Here is a 22,340-nt window from a genome sequence, read left to right on the forward strand (position 1 = left end):
CCAAGGGACCCGAAACATTGAGCAATTCGTAACTCCTTAAAGAAACATCTCATCTTTCCAATAAAAATTTGTGTTAAATCATTCTAAGAACCTCCATGTGGTGAGAAGGCCAATGGTCTAAGTTCACATTAAAACAGCTTGTAGACATTGTTCTGGCTAGTTTTTTGTCAACTTGACCCAAGCTAGAGTCCTTTGGGAAGAAGAAAAACACGACCTCCAGTAGACTGGCTTGTGGAAAAACCTGTGAAACATTCTCTTGGTTGATTACTGACGGAGGAGGAGCCAGCCCATGTGGTGTGGCCCCTGAGCTGGTGGTCCTGAGTTGTATAAGAAAGCAGGCTGAGCAAGTCATGAAGAGCAAGCCAGTAGGAAGCACTCCTCCTTCTGCTTCAGTTCCTGTCCTGAGTTCCTGCCCTGACTTCCCGCAGTGATGCAGTGTGACCTGGGAGTTGTAGGCTGCAACTCCCCACATTGTTTTTATTCATAGCATTTTATCAGAGCAGAATCCGTAAGGGTTCTGGAGATATAGGAGTGTTTGGCGTCTGCAAACACAGCTCAGAGTATATGAAGAGACCCTTACTCTGCTCTGAATATAGTATTTGGTCTTTTACCAGATGTAAGATTCACCTTTTTTTTTTTTTTGTGAGTTCCAAACTATACGTTTTCCCCTGAAGCTTATATATCCCAGCAAGATCTTTCAAGCAGTACAAAAATCACAATGTAGTTACATTCTATTTTTCTTTAAGTGAAGTATTACAATGAGTATATGTAAGAAAAACATGTTCCCCAATACCCTCACAGGATTAAATATTTTAAATATTATGGAAGAGAAACAAACATGAAAAACAAGTTATTCCCAAGAACCCATATATATTTATAACTAAGCAACTTGTTATGAATTAACAAGGTGAACAAGCAAGGTAATTTGTCAGCCAGCTTTTTCTGTACTGGCAGGCTGCAATTTGTAGTTAAAAAGAAAAAAAATCAATTATCTTAAAAAGTAATCTTATAAAAAAATCTTAAAAGACTCACAAACCTAAACTCTTATATAAAAACAATCAGCCATCTCTCCTTTAAATCTTTAAGCTGTGCATCTACTCACTGATAATTTTTATTAAACCATATCATGAAGATGAGAGCAAAAACAGTATAAGGAAATTAATTGTGTCCAGCTTGCTAGTGTCTCGTCAGCCAGTGCTACTCTGGGATACTGTCTTTCCTTGCCAACCTAAAAAAGTCCCTAGCTTTTTTTTTCCCCCTCATTTATTTATTTTATTCACTTTATATCTTTATAGCCCCTTCGCTTTTCCCCTCTCCGTCCCACCCATTTTCCCTCCCCCCTCTCCTTCCCTTTTCCCCTTCCTATCTACCCCAGCTCATCAAGTTGCATCAGGACAGAAGGTGTCCTCTTCCCCTGTGGCCTGTCAAAGTAGTACTTCCAGAGGAAAGTGATCTAAAAGTTAGCAAGCGAGTCCCTGTCGGATACAATCCCCACTTCCCTTACCAGAATGCCCAGTTGAAGCCTAAGCTGTCCATCTGCTACATCTTTGTAGGAAGTCTAGGTCCAATTCATGCATGGTCCTTGGTTGATGCTTCAGTCTCAGCAAACCCCTCTGGGCTCTGGTTAGTTGGCTCTGTTGTTTTTCTAGTGGAGCTCCTGTCACTTCTAGGTCCTTTTCTCTTTCCTCCCACTATTCCCCAAGACTCCCTACACATTGACCAATGTTTGGCTATGAGTCTCAGCACCTGTTTTGAGGCACCGTTGGGTAGAACCTCTCAGAAGACAATTCTGACAGGCTCCTGTCTGGAAAAAAAAAAAAAAAAAAAAAAAAAAAAAGGTTTATTTCTAGGTCTTCGATTTGGTTCCATTCATCAGCCAGTCAACTTCTATGCCAGTACCATGCAGTTTTTATTACTATTGCTCTGTAGTACAGCTTGAAGTCAGGGACGAAGATGCCTCCAGAAGTTCTCTTATTGTATAGGACTATTTTAGCTATTCTGGGTTTTTTGTTTTTCCATATGAAGTTTAGAATTGTTCTTTCAAGGTCTGGAAAGAACTGTGTTGGTATTTTGATGGGAATTGAATTGAATCTGTAGATTGTTTTTGGTAAGATGGCCATTTTCACTATGTTAATCTTAGTGATCCAGGAGCAGGGGAGATCTTTCCATCTTCTGATAACTTCTTCAGTTTCTTTCTTCAGAGACTTGACTTCTTGTCATACAGGTTTTTCACTGGCTTGGTTAAAGTTACACCAAGATACTTTATATTATTTGTGGCTACTGTGAAAGGTGTAGTTTCCATAATATCTTAGTCTATTTGTCGTTCATGTTCAGAATGGTTACTGATTTTTTTTTAATTCATCTTGTATCCAGCCACTTTGCTGAAGCTGTTTATCAGCTATAGGAGTTCTCTGGTGGAATAATATTCACCTTTCATAAAATAATTTAAAATCTAGGGGGAAAAAGGCTTGTGTCTTTATTACGAAGCATTTCTACCTACATGTGATGTATTTTATAATAAACATATATTTGTTATAATATTTAAATTTTAGATGACAAGAGCAACAGTTCTGTGGTGACAGGGTTGATTTTCTTTTAGAGCCAGATGCTGCTCCTGGTAACATTACTACCAGTAAGTGAAAAGGAAAGAGTTGAAAGGAAATTCATGCATCAGCGTGGGCAAAAAAGCTTAATCATGGGTCGGGTACTTGAAAAGTCTCCCTGTAGTAACTCTTAGCACAAACAGACAGCAGGAATTAATTGCATTCATTAGAGCTCACTCTTAAATTTGAATGAAGACTGTAGATCATCAGGTGATAGTTGTAGAAACAGAAGCCAAAAGATGTACACAGAGGCACACAGAGAAAATATAGAAACTTCAAGGACAAGAGGAATGCAGAGGAGTCAGTGGGGAACCACAAGAAAGGTGAATACAATCAGTAGAATTCCCTCTGTTATTAGTCAGCTGCTTGTAACCAGCACCTATGACTGTGGCTTATTGTGTAAACAGTTACTTATCTCCTGCAAAGCAAGAATGTGAAATGAGGGACACAGTCCAGAGACGATTTTTTTTTTCAGATCCTCAAAGTACACAGGCATTCAGCATCCTTTGGGTTTTCCCTTCCAGCCTTTTTTAACCATAGCTGCCAACCTCCAGGTCAGAAGGTGCCGGCAGAGGTCCGAATTTCAGAAAGAAGTAAGTAGAAAAGAAAAAACGCCAAGTGTGTTTATCCTCTCTGTTTGGGTCTCTTGAGAGAGGTTTTCCTGGAGTCCCATGGACAGCTGGCCACCTGCACTTCACCGGCCACACCTTGATGCAGATGCAAACTAGCCTAGGACGGATCGCCTTCTACCTGGGCACCTGGCCAGTCTAAAACTCTGTTACCGACAGCCAGGACAGACATGAAGAGGCAATGAGCAGCTTCGGGAATAATAAGAAAGCAAGGTGGCTAGATCTGAGTTGAGCTACCTTTCTATATCCTTGTACCTGGGAAACCTGCTGAATGTTGAGATTTCACATTCCCTGTTCTAGTCTCCTTTAAATAAATGCTGTGGGTTGTTTGTTTGTCTTTTAAAGGACCGGAGTTAACTTTTGATTCTTTTTTTTCTACTTCAAAGAAATAAAATCAGCCAGGCATGGTGGCGCACACCATTAATCCCAACACTTGGGAAGCAGGAGGCAGGCAATCTCTGAGGCCAGCCTGGTCTGAAGAATGAGTTCCTTGACAACCAGGGCTACTACGAAGAGGACCTCTGTCTTGAAAAATTGGAAAAAAAAATAATAAATTTTTTAAAAAATTACACATATATGGTACACAAATGTCCTCAGTAAATATTCATTGAACTGTGGGTTCACGAGATGGCTCAGCAGTTAGGAGCACTGGCTGCTCTTCAAAAGGTCTGGGTTTGCATTCCTGGCACCCACATGAGAGCTAACAGCTGTCACTCCAGTTCCAAGGGATCAGATGCCCTCTTCTGGCCTCTGTGGGCACTGTCCATACATGGTGTTCCAGCATCATCCATGCAGGCAAAACAAACATGCACATGAAATTTAAAAGCATGTTATAACTCTGTTCACTGGACTGAACTGAATTTTAGAAGTCACGCAGCTCTGTTGCTTATCCCCCGACTACTCTCTGCCTGCCTTGAGCCTTCCCCCGTCACCTCAGACCACCAGGCTAAGGGCTTGGAGCTGTTTTCCACTGGGACTTCGCAAATACTTCATATAAAACGATCATTAACAGCAAGTTTTTGATGCCTTCTGGTGTGCGGACTGGCCTGGGTGCCCAATGGCTTTACTGTAGGTGTTGAAGTACCACTGTGAGCTGGGAGATGGCTCCATGGGTAAAAGCAGAGAGAGGAGATGCTCCCCCACCTTTCACCCCCGAGAAGCTGAGGACCAGTATCCTGGTATGTGCAACAGTGAACAACAAGAGATCTTGCCTCAAATAAGGTGGGAAGGGAGGACTGACATAGGTTGTCCTCTGTGTCCTTAGACTTCCCATGTACGCTATGGTATTCACACGTAAACATGCACACACACACACACACACACACACACACACACACACACGTGCACATACTTCTAAAAAAACAGATTGTCCTCTCTTGGTTTTATAGTTATAATAGCCATCCTGGACTATCGTCACAATTTGGGGAAGCTGGGGCAAAACCCACTACTTCCCCATATGAAACTCCTAAATCTACACATCTTATTTTTAAAGCCCTGATAATAATAAAGTGTGCAGAGGGAAGGAGAAGAAATCTGGGTCCAGCCCAAGCAATCCGTGCCTGAAGTAACAGTAAATAATCATGGACTGTGGTCAAGTCGGGTGTAGAGAAAAAATGGTTGCCTGTGTTCTGAAAATATGTGGGAAGAAAAATAACCCATGTGGTACGCTAAACATCCTGACAACACATTTTTGTTTGAGGATTAGGGAGCCCAAGTGTGCATGCAAGGCCGAGGAAACCTCCTCCATCATTCCTCATGAGTCTTGTTTTTTGAGACAAGGTCTCTCAGTGGGTCCTGAAACTCTCCAATTAGGCTAGGCTGACTGGCCAATGGGCTTCTGGGATCTGCCTGAGTCCATCTTCCCAGTGCTGGGTTTAGAAGCACGAGCTACAACACTTGGCTTTTGCCATGGGTGCTAGAGATTCAACTCAGGCCTTCACGCCTGTGTGGCAAATACTTTCTCATTGAAGCTATCCCCCAGGCCCCAGATTGTACATTTTTTAAATCCATATCCTAACTCTTGATTTTTTTTTTTCATAGCCCAACATTGCCCAGCTTACAAAAGGTGCTTAATAAGTATTTATGGGCTAAATGACAAACATAAAGAATCAGATTTACAGATTTGATTAAACTGAAAAAAAAAAACAAAGGTTAACTTTATTATACTTTTATTATAATTTGAATTGACTCAAATTTTACCTTAATAAATATCAGTTCAATCTATATTGACTTAAACCATAGTAAATCTGATTTTTGTTGTTGTTGTTGTTTTGAGACAAGGTTTCTCTGTGTAGCCTTGGCTGTCCTGGACCCTCTTTGTAGACTAGAGTAGCCTCTAACTCACAGAAATCCACCTGCCTCTGCCTCCCCAAGTGCTGAGATTACAGGCACACACCACCATGCCCAGCTCAAATCTGATTTTTTTTTCAATCAAAATTGATCAGCTATTAAGAGAACCATTTTCAGAATTCAGTGTTTATTATCATATTTTAAAATTATTTTAACCTGCCTCTAGAGGCTTTGCAGGTGTGGCTGCTGTGTCACACACAGGTCAGTAGGTGGCAGAAGAGAAGAGAGACTGTGTACACTCAGGGTTCTGACCCATCAACATCTGAGTGTTTAGTAGCCTGACACTCCCTGACTAAAACAGCCGGAGATGACTACCAGTCTGGCACCAGGCAGGCCCAGACAGGCTCTCAGGATGGGAAGCAAGCCAAAGACTAGAAGGACCCCAACCTAGGGCTGCAGGCCCTAGGCAGAAGCAAGCCCAAAATGCAGCACCCTCAAAACAGGCCACTTGGGTGGGCCAGGCAAGGAACGAGCCAAGACAACCACCAAACCAGCGCCATGGGGCCTAGATAAAGAGTTAGCCTCAGATGACCACCAGTCCAACACAGAGTGGGTCTGGGGGGAGGGGGATGGGACAGACCCGACCCAGAATGATTCCTGCTTGGTGTCATAATGCACAAGCGGGGTGCAGCACTCCTGAGACCATTTCTGAGACGACCCTGGCCCTCAGAGAGCCCAGGCACCACTAAGAGAATAAATGAAAGAGAAAGAGAAGCAGAAGGATGTAGGCACAATGAAAAGAGGCAGAACTGGAGACTCAGGGGTAGTGAGGAACAGCCGGATGTGAGCAGCCAGTAGGTGGCACCATGGTGGGGTCCTAGCCTATGCTGCCAGCAGGAACCACATCTGGGTCTGTGGTCCTACAGAAGCAGAATTCTGTTATCACCAAAGACCAGGCAGATGTCCCTGGGCTGGGCTGACGCTGGAGGATGTGTTAATGTCAGAGGACAGTGCAGAACTGGCTCCACCCCTCACCTGGGCATCATGGGAGAGCTGGCCCTGGAGACAGGGGAGCAGGAAAGCTCACCCTCCCCCTATCAAGCTATAGTACTTGGGAAAGTGGCCCCACACATTGCCAGAGTTGTGAGTGAACAGGCCCTGAGGATATGAGAATGGGAGGGCTGACCTTACCACTTGTCTCCTGTGTGGTGAGGTAGACAAGGGAGAGATATCCTCCTTCCCCTCCCCTTTGCCCCTCACTACCTGAGTCAGGCAGGAGAGTCGGCCCTAGGGTCATGAGAGCAGGAGATCTGGCCCTGTCCCTCACCTGCTGCAGGTGGGAGATCGGTCCCTGCACCTCACCTGCGAAGCACAGTAGACCTGACCTTGATGGTGGGGGGTTGGGTGAGCCAGCCCAAGGGTATGAGCAATAAAGCTGGCCCTGAAATGTGTCTGCCCTGAGGCAGCATGGATGAGGAAGAGATGCCATCCCTCACCCTCACCCCATGCCATCTACAACAGCACTCAGGAGAGAGAGCAAGCCCTGTACATCACCTGGGCAGCAGGGTAGAGCTGGCTCTGGTTGCGGGATTTGCTGGTAAGCTGGCACCAATGGCTTGAGAGCAGGAGAGCCTTTGGGCTGACCAGCTTTGATACCTCTCAGGACCAGATCCAGGGCTTTGAATTGGCCACCCCAACATCTTGCCCATCGATGAACTGCTAACTATGGGATCTCCATGACACAGAGCAACAGTGGGATATCAGAGAGGGGTCCCAGTGTGCTATTATAAATTAAAAGGTGGGTGTTGGCCTATGTGTTATTTCTTACTAGCCCTATAATTATTGCGGCAGTATTATTTAACCTGCTATCACAATCAATAAAGCCACAGAGACCTGCTGTATTTTATAATTGCCTTAAAACACCTTGGGCTGGGAAAGTAATTGAACCTATGCTATCTCAATAACCTCGCCACCCACTTCCCAGCCCCCATCCAATGCCATCCACCTTAACCCATCCTTATCTGGGCTACCTTCCATCCATAATCTTATAAATACTTGCTCATATTTTTCATCTTGGTGTTTTCTCTAGCCACTTAATCCTGGGAGTACTTCCTTTCAGCCCACGTGGTTTCTTCTCCACATTATCCCATCATGGTGTCCTCCTTCCTCCTCTCCCTTCCCCCGCTTGTCTGTATGTTTCCCATGCATGGTTCTCCTCTTCCCCAAAAGCTTGGGAATGTTAACCACACCAGCCCAATTCTGCCCTGCCCAGGTTTTAGGCCCTTAATCAAACAATCCGGTATAATGTCTTAGGCAGGTTTACACAAGGGTGGGATTATCCAGGCAGCAATCAGATCTTGAGGGCCAGTAATTAGCATCAAAATACAAGCTTCAGACAACCCCCCATCACCAGTGAAGTGCCAGTATTGACAGAGTGGCAGAACTCTGAGGCCTGGTATCAAACCAACAAGTCATTGCAATGAGCATTTGCAAGCAAAGACGGTGTGGACAAAGGGGCATACTACAAACACACTACAGCTTCCACAAGCAAATGGTTTTCCTCTGTTGGTTGTGGGGGTGGTTGCAAGGATGGAGAGCAGGTATGAGGGGAGGGGGAGATGAGTGGGACTGTGAAATTCACAAAGAAACAATAAACAGTGTTTTAAAAATTATCTTAGTCTAATCAGTCCTAAGAATCTATAGATAAAATTACTTTTATTCTCAAGCAAACCAATGTCATACATATGTATGACATTACATCCCAGGGGCTGAAGGGGGGTTATTATTCAGTTACACATGCACGCAGCAGACAATGTTCTTTTTCACAGTGATGCATGACTTGCAATCTTTTTTTTTTTTTTTTTTTTTTTTTAAGAATAACGTCCCTTTTATTTGTCCAAAGTGTTTTTTCTACTGTCCTTCTGTCATCAAAACCTCCTGTCTTTACATGGGCTTTGGTGGAGGTCGTGTTTCAGCTCCAGCTGGTCTAAACTGGTGGGGGTGTTAGGTCCTTTCGGGTTCGCGAGATTGATTCCTGACCACCTTGCTACAACTGGCATAGCTCATGCAGTAACGCAGCGTGACAGAGAGCTTGGGAAGCACATAAGCTTTTATCACATTTGCTTCTGATATGTCCCTGACAGCAGCGGCCTCCACAGTGTTCCAAATGATGACGTTCTTAACGGCCTTGTCCTTGGGCATGCGCAGGGCACAGTTGGTCGCCAGTGGTCACAGCCCTTTTTAGCATTTCCTTTCTTCCTTTTTGGGTACTTTGTCACTTCCTCCTCCAAGGCTCCTACAATCTGAGAATCTACTTTTCACCCATTGCTATGACTTCCAAGCTTAAGTGGGTGGTTTCTTTATGCCCTCTTCTAAATGGTAATGATGGAATAAATTTTATGATAAAAGCACCTAAAACTACTCCCAGCAAATTTCTAACATTCAAATGAGTATTATTAGCCAGAGTTTGTAGACTGTACTTTTGCACTTTCACTTTTTCATCTTATTTTACATGCTTTAATTCTCTACTCCCTGAACTGACCTATGTAGTCTCTATTTTTATGTATTTGATATGGTGTTAGATTTCACATATGTGTAAATCTATATCAGAGTATAATGTTAATTTGCTTGACTAAATGTAAGAATTTCAAAACATTGTTTATCTTAAATATTAATATTAAATGTTAATATGGAGAGAAAGTGCTCTATTTAAAGACTTAAAATCTTTTAACTTATTCTAGAAAATTCTGAAGATTGTTAATCATCTAACCCTTCTCATGGAATGTTATCAAAAAAAAAAAAATCACGAATCACCAGAAAATGGAGATAATTCTTATTCAATGCACACTTTTTTGTGTGTCAGAAAATGTCTTACTCTGTAGCCCAGGCTGGCCTAAAACTCATAGCAATCCTCCTGCCTGAACTTTCCCAGTGTGGTAGCTTGAACCACCACCGCTGGCCTCAGCTAACTCTTCTCCGGGCTGACTGTGCCAGGGTGTGCAGCCTCGGCTTTTTGGTATAGTCTAGTGCATAGTGCAGGCTCTCCCCCTTGTTCCTCCAATAGTTTCACCTACAGACCAGCCAAACTGGGAGCCGGTCAGCCTTTCATCGTGCCTTTCCGACCCCTCCACGTCCTCTTCTTAGCCAATCTACTTTCTTCTGGAGACTCCAAGGGAACTTAACTCCCCCTCTCAAGATGACAACATTTCCTCTACATGAAATAAACTTTTCCCCTTGAGATATCTCTGCTCAAGGCCACATCTGCAAACATCCCAAACTTCATGATTAGACAAAATCTGGAAGTCCTGTCAGCACCCTCATTGCCAAACCCATCAGTGACTACATTTAGCATGCAATGCTCAAAGCTTGTTACACACTCCCATATCTGATCTGATGCAAGGAAAGAGTTGTAGCTAGCATTTCCTTTGATCTGGATATTCTAAATGGAATCCAAGTTTGCATTAGCAATTGCTTCCAATCCTGACTTATTCTTGTTCCCTTTTGAGCTTTGCGGTCCCCTATGACTCTCAGATCAGTTTCACATAAAACTAAAATGAAGTTAGCCCTCATTCAACAAATTGCTTCATAACTGGGTGAAAGTTGTTTTTAATATCTAACATAAGATTTGCCCTCTGAGCCAGGCTTAAGGATGTACACTTATAACCCCAGCACTTAGAAGGCAGAAGCAGGTGGATCTCAACTGAATTTAAAGCCAGCCTGGTCTACATAGAGAATTCTAGGACAGCCAGGGTTACATAGTGAGACCCCGTCTCAAAATTAATATATATATATAAACCCTTGCTCTTTGACCAAGAGTTTTAGACTAGTTCAACCAACCTTCAACAGCAGCCACACCTCCCAAAAAATATCATGTACAACTTGAAAAGCAGTGTTTATCTTTTCATCTGCCAACTAAACTATGGGTGAAGACAAGAGGATCCGGGAGTCAAGAGACAGAAGAGCTTCCCCCAAATTGCTATTGATAAATTGCTCAGTGTTTTTAAAACTAGCTATTCAAACAGCTGCAATCCTCCATGGCTTCATTATTATCAATTATGAAACCCTTTCTCCTGAAAGGCTTCATTTAAGTGCCTGCCAGGTTGAGATACAGCTTGCCCATGCCCCCTTACTGGTTTCCCAGTAATAGCTGTATCAAAGAATAAATGCATTAGTTTGGTCCCACAGCTTCACAATGTCTCAGGTACCTTCTCATGATAATGTCCTGTGTAAACAATATGATGATGGCTTGGAGGGCAGAAACCTTCCTCCCATAGCAGCCCATGCTACTATAGCCGGGTGCCGTGACACACGTCTGTAATCCCAGCACTCTGGAGGCAGAGGCAGGGAGATGTCTGTGAGTTCAAGGCCAGCCTGATCTACAAAGTGAGTCCAGGACAGCCAAGGCTGCACAGAGAAACCCTGCTTCAAAAATAAATAGATAAATAGGTAGATAGATAGATAGATAGATAAACAGATAGATAGATAAATGAATGGATGGATAGATAGATAGATAGATAGATAGATAGATAGATAGATAGAGTGATAGATAGATAAATACAGCAAGCAGTGACCACATGGTTATATGGTACCTCAGCGCTTGCCAGCATGATGTCTTAAGTGTGCTAATTCTAACTAGAATAGATGAAGTCGCTTCTCCAATTTTCTTTTTTACTGTAAAAATAATAATATACATAATCTTCAACCCAATTAGTAAATCTGAAGGATCCTTCTCCTTTGCTTATCTTCAGCAATGACTCAAATTTTGATTGCACTCATTAAATATAAATATATATGGTCTTTGGATTGATCTCAATTCAAAACAAGGAAAATAATAAGTTTACGCATGTTAAGTCAGAGAGTTAAAGGAGAATAACTTACCAGATTGATGGGTCTTACGTAGGTAAAGAGCTTGGGGACCTCATCCCAGTCCTCTGCTTCCTGTCAAGAGCGAACCTGCTTGCAGCGACTGGGCAGGTGTGGTAGGCCAGGTGTTTCTAGGTGGGTGGTCTGTGTCACTGGGGAGTATAGCATGAGGAATCTTCTTTAGCCTGCCAGGTATAAGTTCTGTTCTCCAACGTAACAAAAATCTGTGATAAAGCAGGTAAGAATAGTCTTATCGCCAATGCCAGGCCTTTGTCTTGTACCTTGACTGGTGGGGGACATGCTTTCCACCCCAGGCCTGCTTGATACTAGGGCTCATTTTTAGGTTCATCAAATATCATAAATAACATGCTTAGTTCTCCAGCTAAGAAATGCCTGTTAGGCTGAAAGGCTTCTCACGGCCAACAAAAATGTTCCTTTCCAGTCGTGTGCTAGAGATAATAAATGCAAATGTGCTTTCTGAATTAGAAGGCTCTGAGTGCGTGTACTTACTGTTATTGCATATTTGCCACTACTTCTTGCCAACCCATTTCCAGGTGTCTCTGTCTAGCATGTTCTCAATGTACTTAAACCAAACAAGTTTGAAGCCAAAAGAGAGAAGCAGGTGAAACACGATAAAAGCTTAATATAATCATAAAAAGAAGTCTAAGTGGGTGCCACTGGCCCAAGTTTATATAATACAGAGTCCAGCCACTTCAGAAACTATTAATTCCGTGAACTGGGCCCCAGTTGTGGAAATTAGCTGAAGCTGTAAACCTAGAATAGAAATAAAGAAGTGGATCCAAAATTCATGAAATCTGGTGGGCTGTAATAATTCTTGTCTCAATTGAAAACACAGCCTTGACATTAAGTGATGTCTTTATTATCCTATGGGGAATTGCAGATTCTTATTTCTTCATCTTGACCTTCAGCCACTTCTTTTCCCTTTAGCACCTCGGAGACTCTGCTTAAGGAATTCTGGAACATTTCTTAATACAAGTTGCAGCCTTTCCTTACACAATTGGAATTTAGCTTTTAGGTTCAGATGACTGATAACACAGTCAGGCACACAGTGAAAAGTACATAACAGACTTCAGAACCTCAACGGGTGACAGCAGTGTTGGGTGGAAACCCTGCACCTGCTGAGGGAGGTACAGTGGGAGAGGGATGTCTAACTGAGAACATTCAGTTTCCAAAGATAAGAAGTGGGTAAATAGACTGGTGGGACCCCAGTGAAGAGAGAAGGGTATCCATACCCACACAAGTAGCAAGATGCCTTTCAGAAAGATATGCACACAGTGCTCTGGCTTAGATATGGTCTGAGTGTGTCTGTCAAAGCATCACATGCCGGGAACACGGCCACTGTGGTGGTGTTAAGCCGGTGAGAATGTCAAGAGGTGAAACCACTGGGAATCGGTTAGACCATCAGGGTCACCTACCTCAGGAGAGATGAATGCAGTTTTTGCGACCTTTGCCTGGATCTTAACCTACTCAAGCCACCAAAGGGTTAGCAGAAAGGGAATTGTTTTTCAGTGTTAGTGTATATGGAATTATTCATGCTAATATTACCATTGCATTATTATCCAATCCACAGCACACTGTATTAAATGTGCATTAAAGGAATGGAAATGCAATCGTTTGCTACTGGAACTGTGGTCTGAAGCCAGTAGCATCAAGATCTGGGAACTTGCTAGAAACCATAGGCCCACCCAGACCAGTGGGATCAAAGGTCCAGGGAATTCAACCATCCATTAAAGTTTGAGAAACACTGTTGTCAGCTTTTGAAAACTGCAAATAGAGCAAAAAATAACACTTGATCAATTGACATGGAAGGAAAACGACTCATTAAAACTGCATTATTGTATTGTGAGTTAAGCTGAGAGAAAGGGCGAATGTTTTATTAGCCGCTAAGTTCTCAAGAAGTGATTCAAGCCAAATCTATCCATTACCTTGAGCATAGAAAGTGATCAAAGTGAATTGGGAGTTCGGCTTTGTATGTCAAAAACAGAGTTCTTTGAAGACTGGAAGCTTTCAGGGAAACACAGTGATTTTAAAAAGCAAACAGCCAGCCAAGAACAAAGCTCTGATTACGTGGCTGATGGTAGATTTGGTAGGTTGAAATTCTAAGAACTCATCATTACAGCAGAGCTAATAAATTTGCCAGGAAAAGTACTCACCCTCATAAACATTCAAGGACAATAAAATTCCAGTCACTCAAATTGTGAGAAAAGCCACTAATAGCCAAGGCAACTGGATTCACTTAATAGGATTAAAATGATCCAGAGACAGGACAAAGAAGATGTCCCAATATGGTCATTGGACACAAAAGGGAAAATAATTGACAAATATGAGTACTCAAAATTACGAGTTCCCAAAGTCGGTAGAGGGCTCACCTAAGGTGCCTGAAGCCCTGCATTCCATCCCTGGCACCATGTAAACCCAGGCATGGTAGCACAGGCCTGTGATGCCAGCTTTCAGGACATGGAAGCAGAAGGCTTAGAGGTTCAAGGTTATTTCTCTGCTCTACAGCCTGCTCTGCAGGAGACCCTGGAGGGGTTCCTGGTAGAAGTCGGGAGGGGAGAACAAATCCATCTCTGGATTAAGAGCCCCCTTTCACTGAGACGTTTTAGTACAGTTTGTTTCTAATGAGTTGATACTGAAGTGGAGTCTAGTGTTCAGTTTACACTTAAGGCTTTTACAAAAGGCAAATCGTCAATAGGGAAACAAAAATGAGCGTCTGTGCCGATAAAGCCCAGGTGACTGAAGGCAGTCCTAACACGGGAGCAGACTTGGCTGGAAAACACCTTTTCCACTTAATGATAATCCTCAACAGCTATTGAAATTTCTGCCTGCTTTCAGTTCTGTGTCGCTGGCAGGCTTCCATTTGCTCTGGCTTTTGCAAGAGTAACAGTAAGTAAATTTGACTCAACAAACCCAAGTATTATTTTACAAGTACAAACTGAAAATCAACCTAAGTTTGGGCTTGGGTTTTTGAAACTGACGCTAATTTTAAGCAGCAACCCTGAGAATCTCTGGAGGTTTGCATGGGCTAATAATCGGTAGCACAAATATTTCCCATCGTTTTTAAGTGTTTTCAAGAGCGAGAAACCCTTTACGATGTTGAAACTCATGTCACTTTCCACAAGCCCCAAAATGGTCTTGATAGTCATACTTGCGCCGTGGCAGCCCTTTAGGTGAAATGTCTGAACCCTTGTCTTCTGTAGTGAGATGACATTACCCACTAGGCCATCTTATTAGCTCTAAAACTTGAACTTGATTGTAGGTCCACAAGTGCAGTGAGGACGCTGTGTTTATCTGGTAGGCTTTGCTGTGTGTGTGTGTGTGTGTGTGTGTGTGTGTGTGTGTGTGTGTGTGTGTGTAATTTTTTTTTTGACAGGGTCTTGCTATGTAGCCCAGGAAGGCTTCGAACACACTATCCTCCTCTCACCATCACCATCCTCCAACCTCCAAGTATTGGGATTACAGATGTGTAACAAAGGGTATCATGAGCTGCAGATTGCCTTCACAGCTGATATGTAGCGAAGGAGGACCTTGAACTTCCGGTCCTCCTGCCCCCACCTCCTGGGGCTGGGATTACAGGAACAGCCTGGTTCCTGTAGTAAGCACCCCGGGCTCTGCGCACACTGAGCAGGTAAGATCAGTATCTTCACAAACGTCCCATACTCGATTTATCAAACTTCTGAGACAACACTTAATAATCTGTTAGGCAAAACAAGAGGGTAACAAGGAATTTACAAATGGCACGGGAGAGAAGCTGCCTGCATGCTGTGGTAAACACCCACAGGGTTCAGCAAGTGTCTGTTGACGATATCTGAATAGTAGATGTTTTTAATCTCAGAAGAAAATGACACTGACAGCCTTTGACACAGGTGCAGTGTGAGAGGCGTAAACCGGTAGTTAGGGACCAGCTGAGAGTTGACAGGGCCGACATCTAAATGACTGTTGACACCAATCCCTCAGGAATAGTGAACTAGAGCCAAGGGGGATCTGACACCACTGTGGGCTACATGGACTGCACCCAGTAAGGGGAACTTATTTGTGACTGCCAGCAAGTTAAAGACACGGTGTGTTCAAAACAACTGGAAATGTTCAAAGGTATGTGCATTTCCTAGAAAGGAGGCTTAAGGCTTAATATACAGAGCCTGACCTGAGGAGGAAACGAGCTCAGAAGTTCACATTCATCCCTCTCCAAACACATTATCAAAAATATATAACCTTGTTGCACCTGATTTCCTTTTTTAGTTATTTAAACTTTGTCAAACTACATGGCATTAAAGTTCCATGAATATGCAAATAGTCCCAACCCTCCCCTCAAGCTCACTTTGCCTACATCTTGAAAAGTTAAATTGATATTGATATGCTTCAATATATATTATATATCATATATGTCATATATGTATGTATCCTTTAAGAAGCACCAGAAATATAGTTTGGAGAATGAACATGCACCCAGCATGTGTGAGGCCCTGAATTTTCCTCACCCTACCAGCAAATTTAAAACAATACAAACAAAAGCATTATAAGCTTATAGGCATTCTCTTGAGACAAGAACCATTAGGAGTGCTTGAAAGTACATAGACCACCCCCTAGAAAAATAAAGCATGCATTTCTAAGACACAAGCTTTTTCATCTAGACAGAGACAGCTGTCTGCTTCAACAAATAGTGGGTCTTTAGAAAATGTTCTTTTTATTGCTTTTTGGAGTGCTATGTAAAGCATAGAACTTTACAATTTGCATAGTAAGCAGTTTTCATCTTTTAAATATATTCATGTGATAAGAAAAGATACATGCAAAGGAAATAGATAGGGTTTTTGGAATCATCATTTTCATTAAAAATTTCCTTATACAAACATCTTAACTTTAAAAACCGAAAAGGCATCTGCAAAGAACCCTCTGAGACTGGAGAAAATCCAGCTTTCCATCTAAGCAGCCTTTCACTGAGAGACATGAGTGATGGCAGATGAGGGCCTCTTAAGAATAGATTCAACAGAAAACGACAGCGGCTCGTTTGCTGAGAGTTTCGTCCCAACTTGTTTGGCTACGAAGAGGTCTTTGGCGCATCTGTCTATTGTAAATGTGTACTTCTGGTTCTCCTTGACCAAACACTCCCTGTGTTTCTTTGGGGTCTCCTCAAAGGCTTCTTTGACAAATGGTGTTTTCAACTCAGGGCCTGGTTTGTCGTTGAGCGTCTGCTGGAATACTGAATGGAATGGATTATGTTTAAGTGGCAGAGGATGCCTAGTGTTTTCTTTACTGATCTTGGTTAAGACGTGCCCTTGAGCTGCCAGGCAGTCCATATCAACAATGGGTGAGAAATTCCGCCCGGGTGAGGAGAAGGCAGACCTCTCTGGGACGACCTGGTGAGCCTGGAGGTCAGTTCTTGAGGTTGAGACCTCTGGTAGATGAGGGGGCATCAGGGAGCTTTCCAGTTTCGGTGGCATCATGTCACGTTCTGCATTAAGCCCGTCCTGAACTCGGGTTCCCTTCAAGTCCCAGCTGACCCCAGGCTTCAGGGCTTGGACGGAAGTGGTAGTGTTTAACAGGTACTGCTGGTAGAGAAGGGTGTCACTAGTGGGACCACACTTGGGCCAAACTAAAAACCGTGAGGACAGGGGATATTGTCTGTAAGTTGTGGCCACGCTGACGTTAGAAGAAATCAGTTCCATATTCCCAGACCCTGAATACTGCATGGTGAGATCAAGGCAGGTTGGTAAAAAGTTACAGAAGTCCTTGCTCGGTGGCTCCCCTGCGGTGGGGCTGTAGGCACTTTTGTAGGAGCTGTATTCAGGTCCAGGCACAATACGGTTGGGCAGGAACAGGGCAGCAGCTTGGGAGGTTTCCAACATCTCCCTCTCTTTATATTCTCTCTCCAGCATGATGTTCTCCAACTCTTTGTCAGCAAAGGCTCTTCTCTTCCTCATTCTGTCACTAACAGGTGGAGGTAGAGGAAGAGTCCCTCCTAGGTAAGTCTCTGCTGTTATTGGGCGATAGCCTAAAATAAGCAAGGGTTGTGAGGAAAGCAGATTAACATCCTGACCGGAAAAAGCTGGAAATCCAGAAGGCAAAAGCATCATCATCACAGGGCACAGGAGAGCCAGTTACAATTTCATATCATGGATATTATAAAATAGAAAGCAAAAGTAGCCGGGAGTGGTGGCACACACCTTTAATCCCAGCACTTGGGAGGCAGAGGCAAGTGGATCTCTGTGAGTTCAAGGTCAGCCTGGTCTACAAAGTTCCAGGACAGCCAGGGCTACATACAGAAAAACCCTGTCTTGGAAAAAAAAAAAAAAAAAAAGAAAGAAAAAGAAAAAAAGAAAACAAAAGTATAGGCTTGACTCAGTATGGTTTCTCTTTGAGGAAGGGGCCCACACGGCAGAGGCCGTTGTTTTTGTTTGTATAGGTATGCCTGCTTGCCTCAGCAAGTGGACCATGTTGACTGAGATTTTAATATTCTTCCCAGATCCATAGACAGCGAGAGACGAATCTGTCCACCTTATTTTAATAATGTTTCATTGCCCATCTCATCTTTTTTTTTTTGGATTATTATAAAAGATATCTATACCTACAGCTGATGTCACATTTTTATTTTCTAAAGATGTCTCATTATGTACACATTGTTACAGCTGTGGAATAGTCCAAGGAGAGCTAGGAAAAAAAGAAAGAGAAAGTTAAGGAAGATTAGTAAGAAGAAAAAGAAGAAAAGACTTAAAGATACAGAAAAGCAAAGAAAAACTAAAAAGAACTGTTAACTAGTCCAAACACACTGTGCAGCTAACAATGTCACCAGGCTTACCCTGAACCCCTAGAACAAACAAAGCAAGGCAAACAGTGCAGGTGAGGGAAAGACATCTCCAGCTACCCTGAAAATAACAGCTCTCAAGCATTCCTTCCCCACTCCCGAAGTTCATTCATGTTGGCCAGATACCAAAAGGGCAGAACACACACTCATTAGGATGCAGAGAAAGTCATGCACAGTTCATGAATGAAGACAAAATCAAAAACAAAAATTACTATAACATAAATAGAATTCTGGGTGCATTTGACCACTCCCAAACACTCACCACTAACAGATTTTTCTGAAAGACCCAGTGTAGTGTTTGTATTTACACAGTGACAAACCCATTATACTCATTTACAAACAAAATAAAAATTGAAAATTATTGTTTCCACTAGGCTAAGTGTTTGCCAGAAAGTTATTTACTTGAGTTGACTTTTCCATTGAGACCTCAAGTGTCTCAACTTGCTTTGGCAAAATTTCAACTTATCAATGTGGTCCCTATGGTTATAAATGTTTACCCACTTTGCAACCAATTTCACTTTGAATTGTCAAGAACTCTTTCTAAGGTCAGAAGTGCACAGCACAGGCTGAGACAAAAACTTGAAAACCACTCCGGATTAGCTAAACTCAGAAACCTCACAAGAAAAAAAGAAAGGAAGGGAAAGAGACAGAGAGAGAGAAAGAGAAAGAAAGACCTCAACTACCCACTTCATGGAAGGAAGTCTTTCTTTTTTAAGCTGAACTACAGAAAGTGACAGTGGTTAAGGTAAATGTAACTTCACTTTAGATAAAGGTAAAGAAAATGTAAAGAATGTTAAGGAAAATGGTGTGATAGCCAACGCATTGCTTAGCTAGTCAACAAATAAATGCCATGCCTAAACCCATGTGCTTTAGAAAATCGTCACTATTTTAAGAAAAATTAGTATGTCTCTAGGATTTGTGGAAAATGAAGGCAAAGGGAGAATTCGACTGCCAGCTGCCCAGTGGGCTTGTGTGATTCAAAGCCTCTCCCACTCTACAGCCTTGACTAACAAAGGATGCAGCGATCATCTAGGCTGCCAAGAAGGAAAACAGTTCAACGCTGAAGAGTGAAACCTGAGGCTAGAGGTGACTCTTGGTCACAGGAGCTGTAATCTCCTTGCTTGGTTTACTCTGCCCATTAAACTCCTTCAATAACTAAGAGAGTTGGGGATGGGGGAGGGGGGAGGGGAGTCTTAATTGTTTTTCTTCCATCCGTGGCTTCCAGGATCACTTGACAGTGAGTTCTTACGAGCCCCTGCCCGGGAGGACATTAACTGGTCAGAGGATAATATTATCACGGTGGCAAAAGTCTCTGTGAGTAGGTGACATGCATTTTCCAGATAGGAGTTCCTGGGTTAACACATACGTCATGCGGCTAAATAATCAGCGTCCCTCAACTCGGCTTAAAAAGCCAAAGGACAACTGGACGTTATTTTACCTTCTAAAATGCTTTTGGCCAGCAAACTCGGCGCCCTGACTTGCCTCTGGTATACTGCTTTCCGCTCGAAATTATTCTGTTTGCCGGAAAGCCCCTTCTTGTCCTGTAAATACAAGAAACGATCCTGAGAGTGGGGGGAGGGGCGTCCGCAAAGCTTCTAGAACTCTCCCCAATCTAAAATGAATTTGTTTTTGTCATCTCTTATAATAATAATAATAATAATAATAATAATAATAATAATAATAATAATAAAAGATAGTATTCCAAAAAAAAAATCATGGGAGCGCCCCTTAATCTCAGCGTAGCCAAGAAGACATCTAGAAGGAGGTGAGATCCAGTCAAGGAGACTTTAGGCCTAGGAAGAAGGGTGTTGGGGGGAGGCTGCCTCCCCAAGGTGCATCCACTAAGCTAAAGGGACCCAGGACCAGCCTCTGAGGACCAAAGGACGGGGCGCTTTCACTCCTAGGTGTCGTAGACACAATAGGGTGTCAGAGGTTGAGGGTATTGTATCTGGCTTGTTCTGGGTGATGGGGGCAGAGGTACCGAGACGAAAAAGAAACTCTTAAGAGGACCCCAGCCTGAGAGCCCTCTGGCCACTGCCAGTTTGCTCCCAACCCAGTGGGCTACCAAGAAGCCCAGCAAGGGCTTTCCTAACTCGGAAAGAAGCCCAGGCCCTGAGCCACCTGAGCACTCTCCCATCGGGAGGTTTCCCTCTGGAGTCGCTGGCCACCTCCCGTGAGCTGCCAGCACCTGTCAGCAGGCGAGGTCAAGCCGAAAGTTTTCCCGCGCCTGGGGAAACTTGCGGAGCACTTACCTAGAGCCCACCCTCAGCCCTTGAAACTACAACGACAATAGTAACAGTAATAAGGGTTTCAGAACCTCGCCTAGCCTTGGGGCTGAGAAGAGGCTCTGTGAAACCTCCATCGCTTCCTCGGAGCACCAAAAGGGCAGGAACGCAATTAAACGTAAACTCCGGGATTCAAAGGAGACTCAAGGAGAAATGCTGGCTCCTCACAAGAGAGCCGCACCAGGGAGCAATGACCGCTGGGATTACTTCCGGGCAGGTCAGCCTTGGGCTGAGGGGCTCCTAACTCCATCCGCACTGTGGTCTCATCCAGAAAACGGGCATCAGGCTCTGCCCAAGTACCAAGATAGGGTGACAGCAGCCACCGTAGGCTGGATTCATCCTCCGTGGGCTCTGTTAACACAGGACAGTGCGCACCGCACTGACAACCACCCTCCTCCCTCCCCGAAATTTTTTTTTTTTTTTTGTGACTTTTCCCGTAGTGTCCCCAATAGACCTAATTACTCCCGAAGCCTCATCTCTGGTTTCTGACAGACTTGCCCAGCACGTTCTGCAGCGATGCCCGCAGGCTGGCCCCGTGGGCAGAGCGTCTGCGCCTCTCCTTCCTGGCGACCCGGAGGCTGAGGGTCACAGCTCCCTGCTGCTAAGGGCCTCCCCAATCCTGGCTGGGCACCTACCCCGGGCCTGACGGCACCCACCTCGGTGGCCTGCTGCCTCCTGAGCGCCACCTGGGCGGCCATGACGCGCTGGCGCTCCACCACCAGCAGGCAGTTGGCGCACTGGCAGTCCCGCCAGCGACAGAAGCGCTTGTGGCCCTTGAGGCAGGACACCACGCCGTGGTTGCGGCAGCGCGCGCACTTGGGCGTGCGGCTCAGTTTGCGCGGCTCGGCGCCGCCGCCCCCCGCGCTGGCACCGCGCTCGGGGGCCGCGGCGGCGGCGGCGGCTGGCAGCGCCTGGGCCGCAGGGGGTGGCCTGGGTACCGGTCCACCGGGCTGCTCCGGCCGGCCCGCCACCTCCGGGGACGCGCCGGCCTCCTCGCCGTCAGCCTCGTCCTCCGCGTCGTCGTCCTCCTCCTCGTCTTCGTCCTCGTCTTCCTCGCCGTCCCCGTCGGCCGCCGACGGCCCGGGTCCCCGCGGCGTGGCCCGCGGCGGGGTGCCGCGGCCATCCTCCTCCAGCTCCAGGCTCTCCACGTCGATCTCCCAGTCCCCGACTCCGGGGAGCGCCTGGCCTTCCGTCATGGCACTGGGCTCGCCTTCTCCTTCGGCTCCGTTGCCCGCACGCTAGGGAGACAGAAAGAGGCCCGAAGACCCCGCAATCAGGGACCCTCTCTGAGCCTGGGCCCAGAACTTCTGCAAGGCCAGCCTCCCCCCCCCCCCCGCGCCCCCCGAGTTACCCCTACAGTACAGGCCACACGGGTCTAGAGGACCAACATCGAAGGTCGTCTTTTACTTAATTCCAAGTGCACCTGACCTTTAGCCGCAGCCCTGTCTGGCCTTTCCAGACAAGTCACCCACGGACCCTGAACACTCGATAATCTAAGCCACTTGTCAAGGTTTTTTGGTTTGGTTTTGTTTTGTTTTTTTCCACAGCCAGCTCACACGGCCACGGTGCACATAAAAATGTCGAAGGAACAGCTACCTTTCTCAAACGCCCCTCCCTGACCTACGCCACCGCAGAGACTCTGGAGAGGCCTTCGCATCCCTCCCCTTCCCCTAAGCCAACGCTGGGCTGCTGTCGGAGGGCCCGCACGCGCGCACAGGGAGGAAGGACCCTAGCCTCAAAGCCGCAGAAGCTGGCCTCAGCTGAGCATCGGCAGCGCTCAGGCTGCACGGGGTGGACGGAACTTGATTTTCCTTTCCAAGGCAAGACAACCAGAAACAGCCAGCGAGGGCCT

At 44.9% G+C, this 22,340-nt stretch overlaps 1 protein-coding gene and 1 non-coding gene across 2 annotated transcripts; one reads left to right on the plus strand and one right to left on the minus strand.

The window, feature by feature from the left end:
- Positions 1-5,736: 5,736 nt before the first annotated feature.
- On the plus strand, positions 5,737-5,867 carry LOC129682053 (small nucleolar RNA SNORA17). Its single transcript, XR_008720925.1, has one exon. It is a non-coding gene; the product is annotated as a small nucleolar RNA SNORA17 (small nucleolar RNA).
- Positions 5,868-16,335: 10,468 nt separating this feature from the next.
- Dmrt2 (doublesex and mab-3 related transcription factor 2) lies at positions 16,336-21,684 on the minus strand. The gene is made up of 3 exons (XM_055614229.1): positions 21,145-21,684; positions 19,642-19,744; positions 16,336-17,393 (listed from the first exon to the last, which is right to left on the minus strand). The coding sequence occupies exons 1-3, from the start codon at positions 21,682-21,684 to the stop codon at positions 16,336-16,338; spliced, it is 1,701 nt and encodes a 566-aa protein (XP_055470204.1).
- Between the last annotated feature and the right edge of the window lie 656 nt (positions 21,685-22,340).

This window comes from Psammomys obesus, unplaced genomic scaffold (assembly GCF_907164565.1).
Source record: "Psammomys obesus unplaced genomic scaffold, mPsaObe1.curated_primary_1811, whole genome shotgun sequence".
In the NCBI taxonomy this organism is placed as follows: Eukaryota; Metazoa; Chordata; class Mammalia; order Rodentia; family Muridae; genus Psammomys; species Psammomys obesus.

Excerpts from the sequence above, each read along its gene's own strand:
- Dmrt2 (XM_055614229.1), bottom strand. The coding sequence starts at position 21,684 with ATGACGGAAGGCCAGGCGCTCCCCGGAGTCGGGGACTGGGAGATCGAC. Across the intron at positions 19,745-21,144 it reads GGAGGCAGCAGGCCACCGAG|GACAAGAAGGGGCTTTCCGG; the intron begins GTGGGTGCCGTC and ends TTGTATTTACAG. Across the intron at positions 17,394-19,641 it reads GGCCAAAAGCATTTTAGAAG|GCTATCGCCCAATAACAGCA; the intron begins GTAAAATAACGT and ends TGCTTATTTTAG.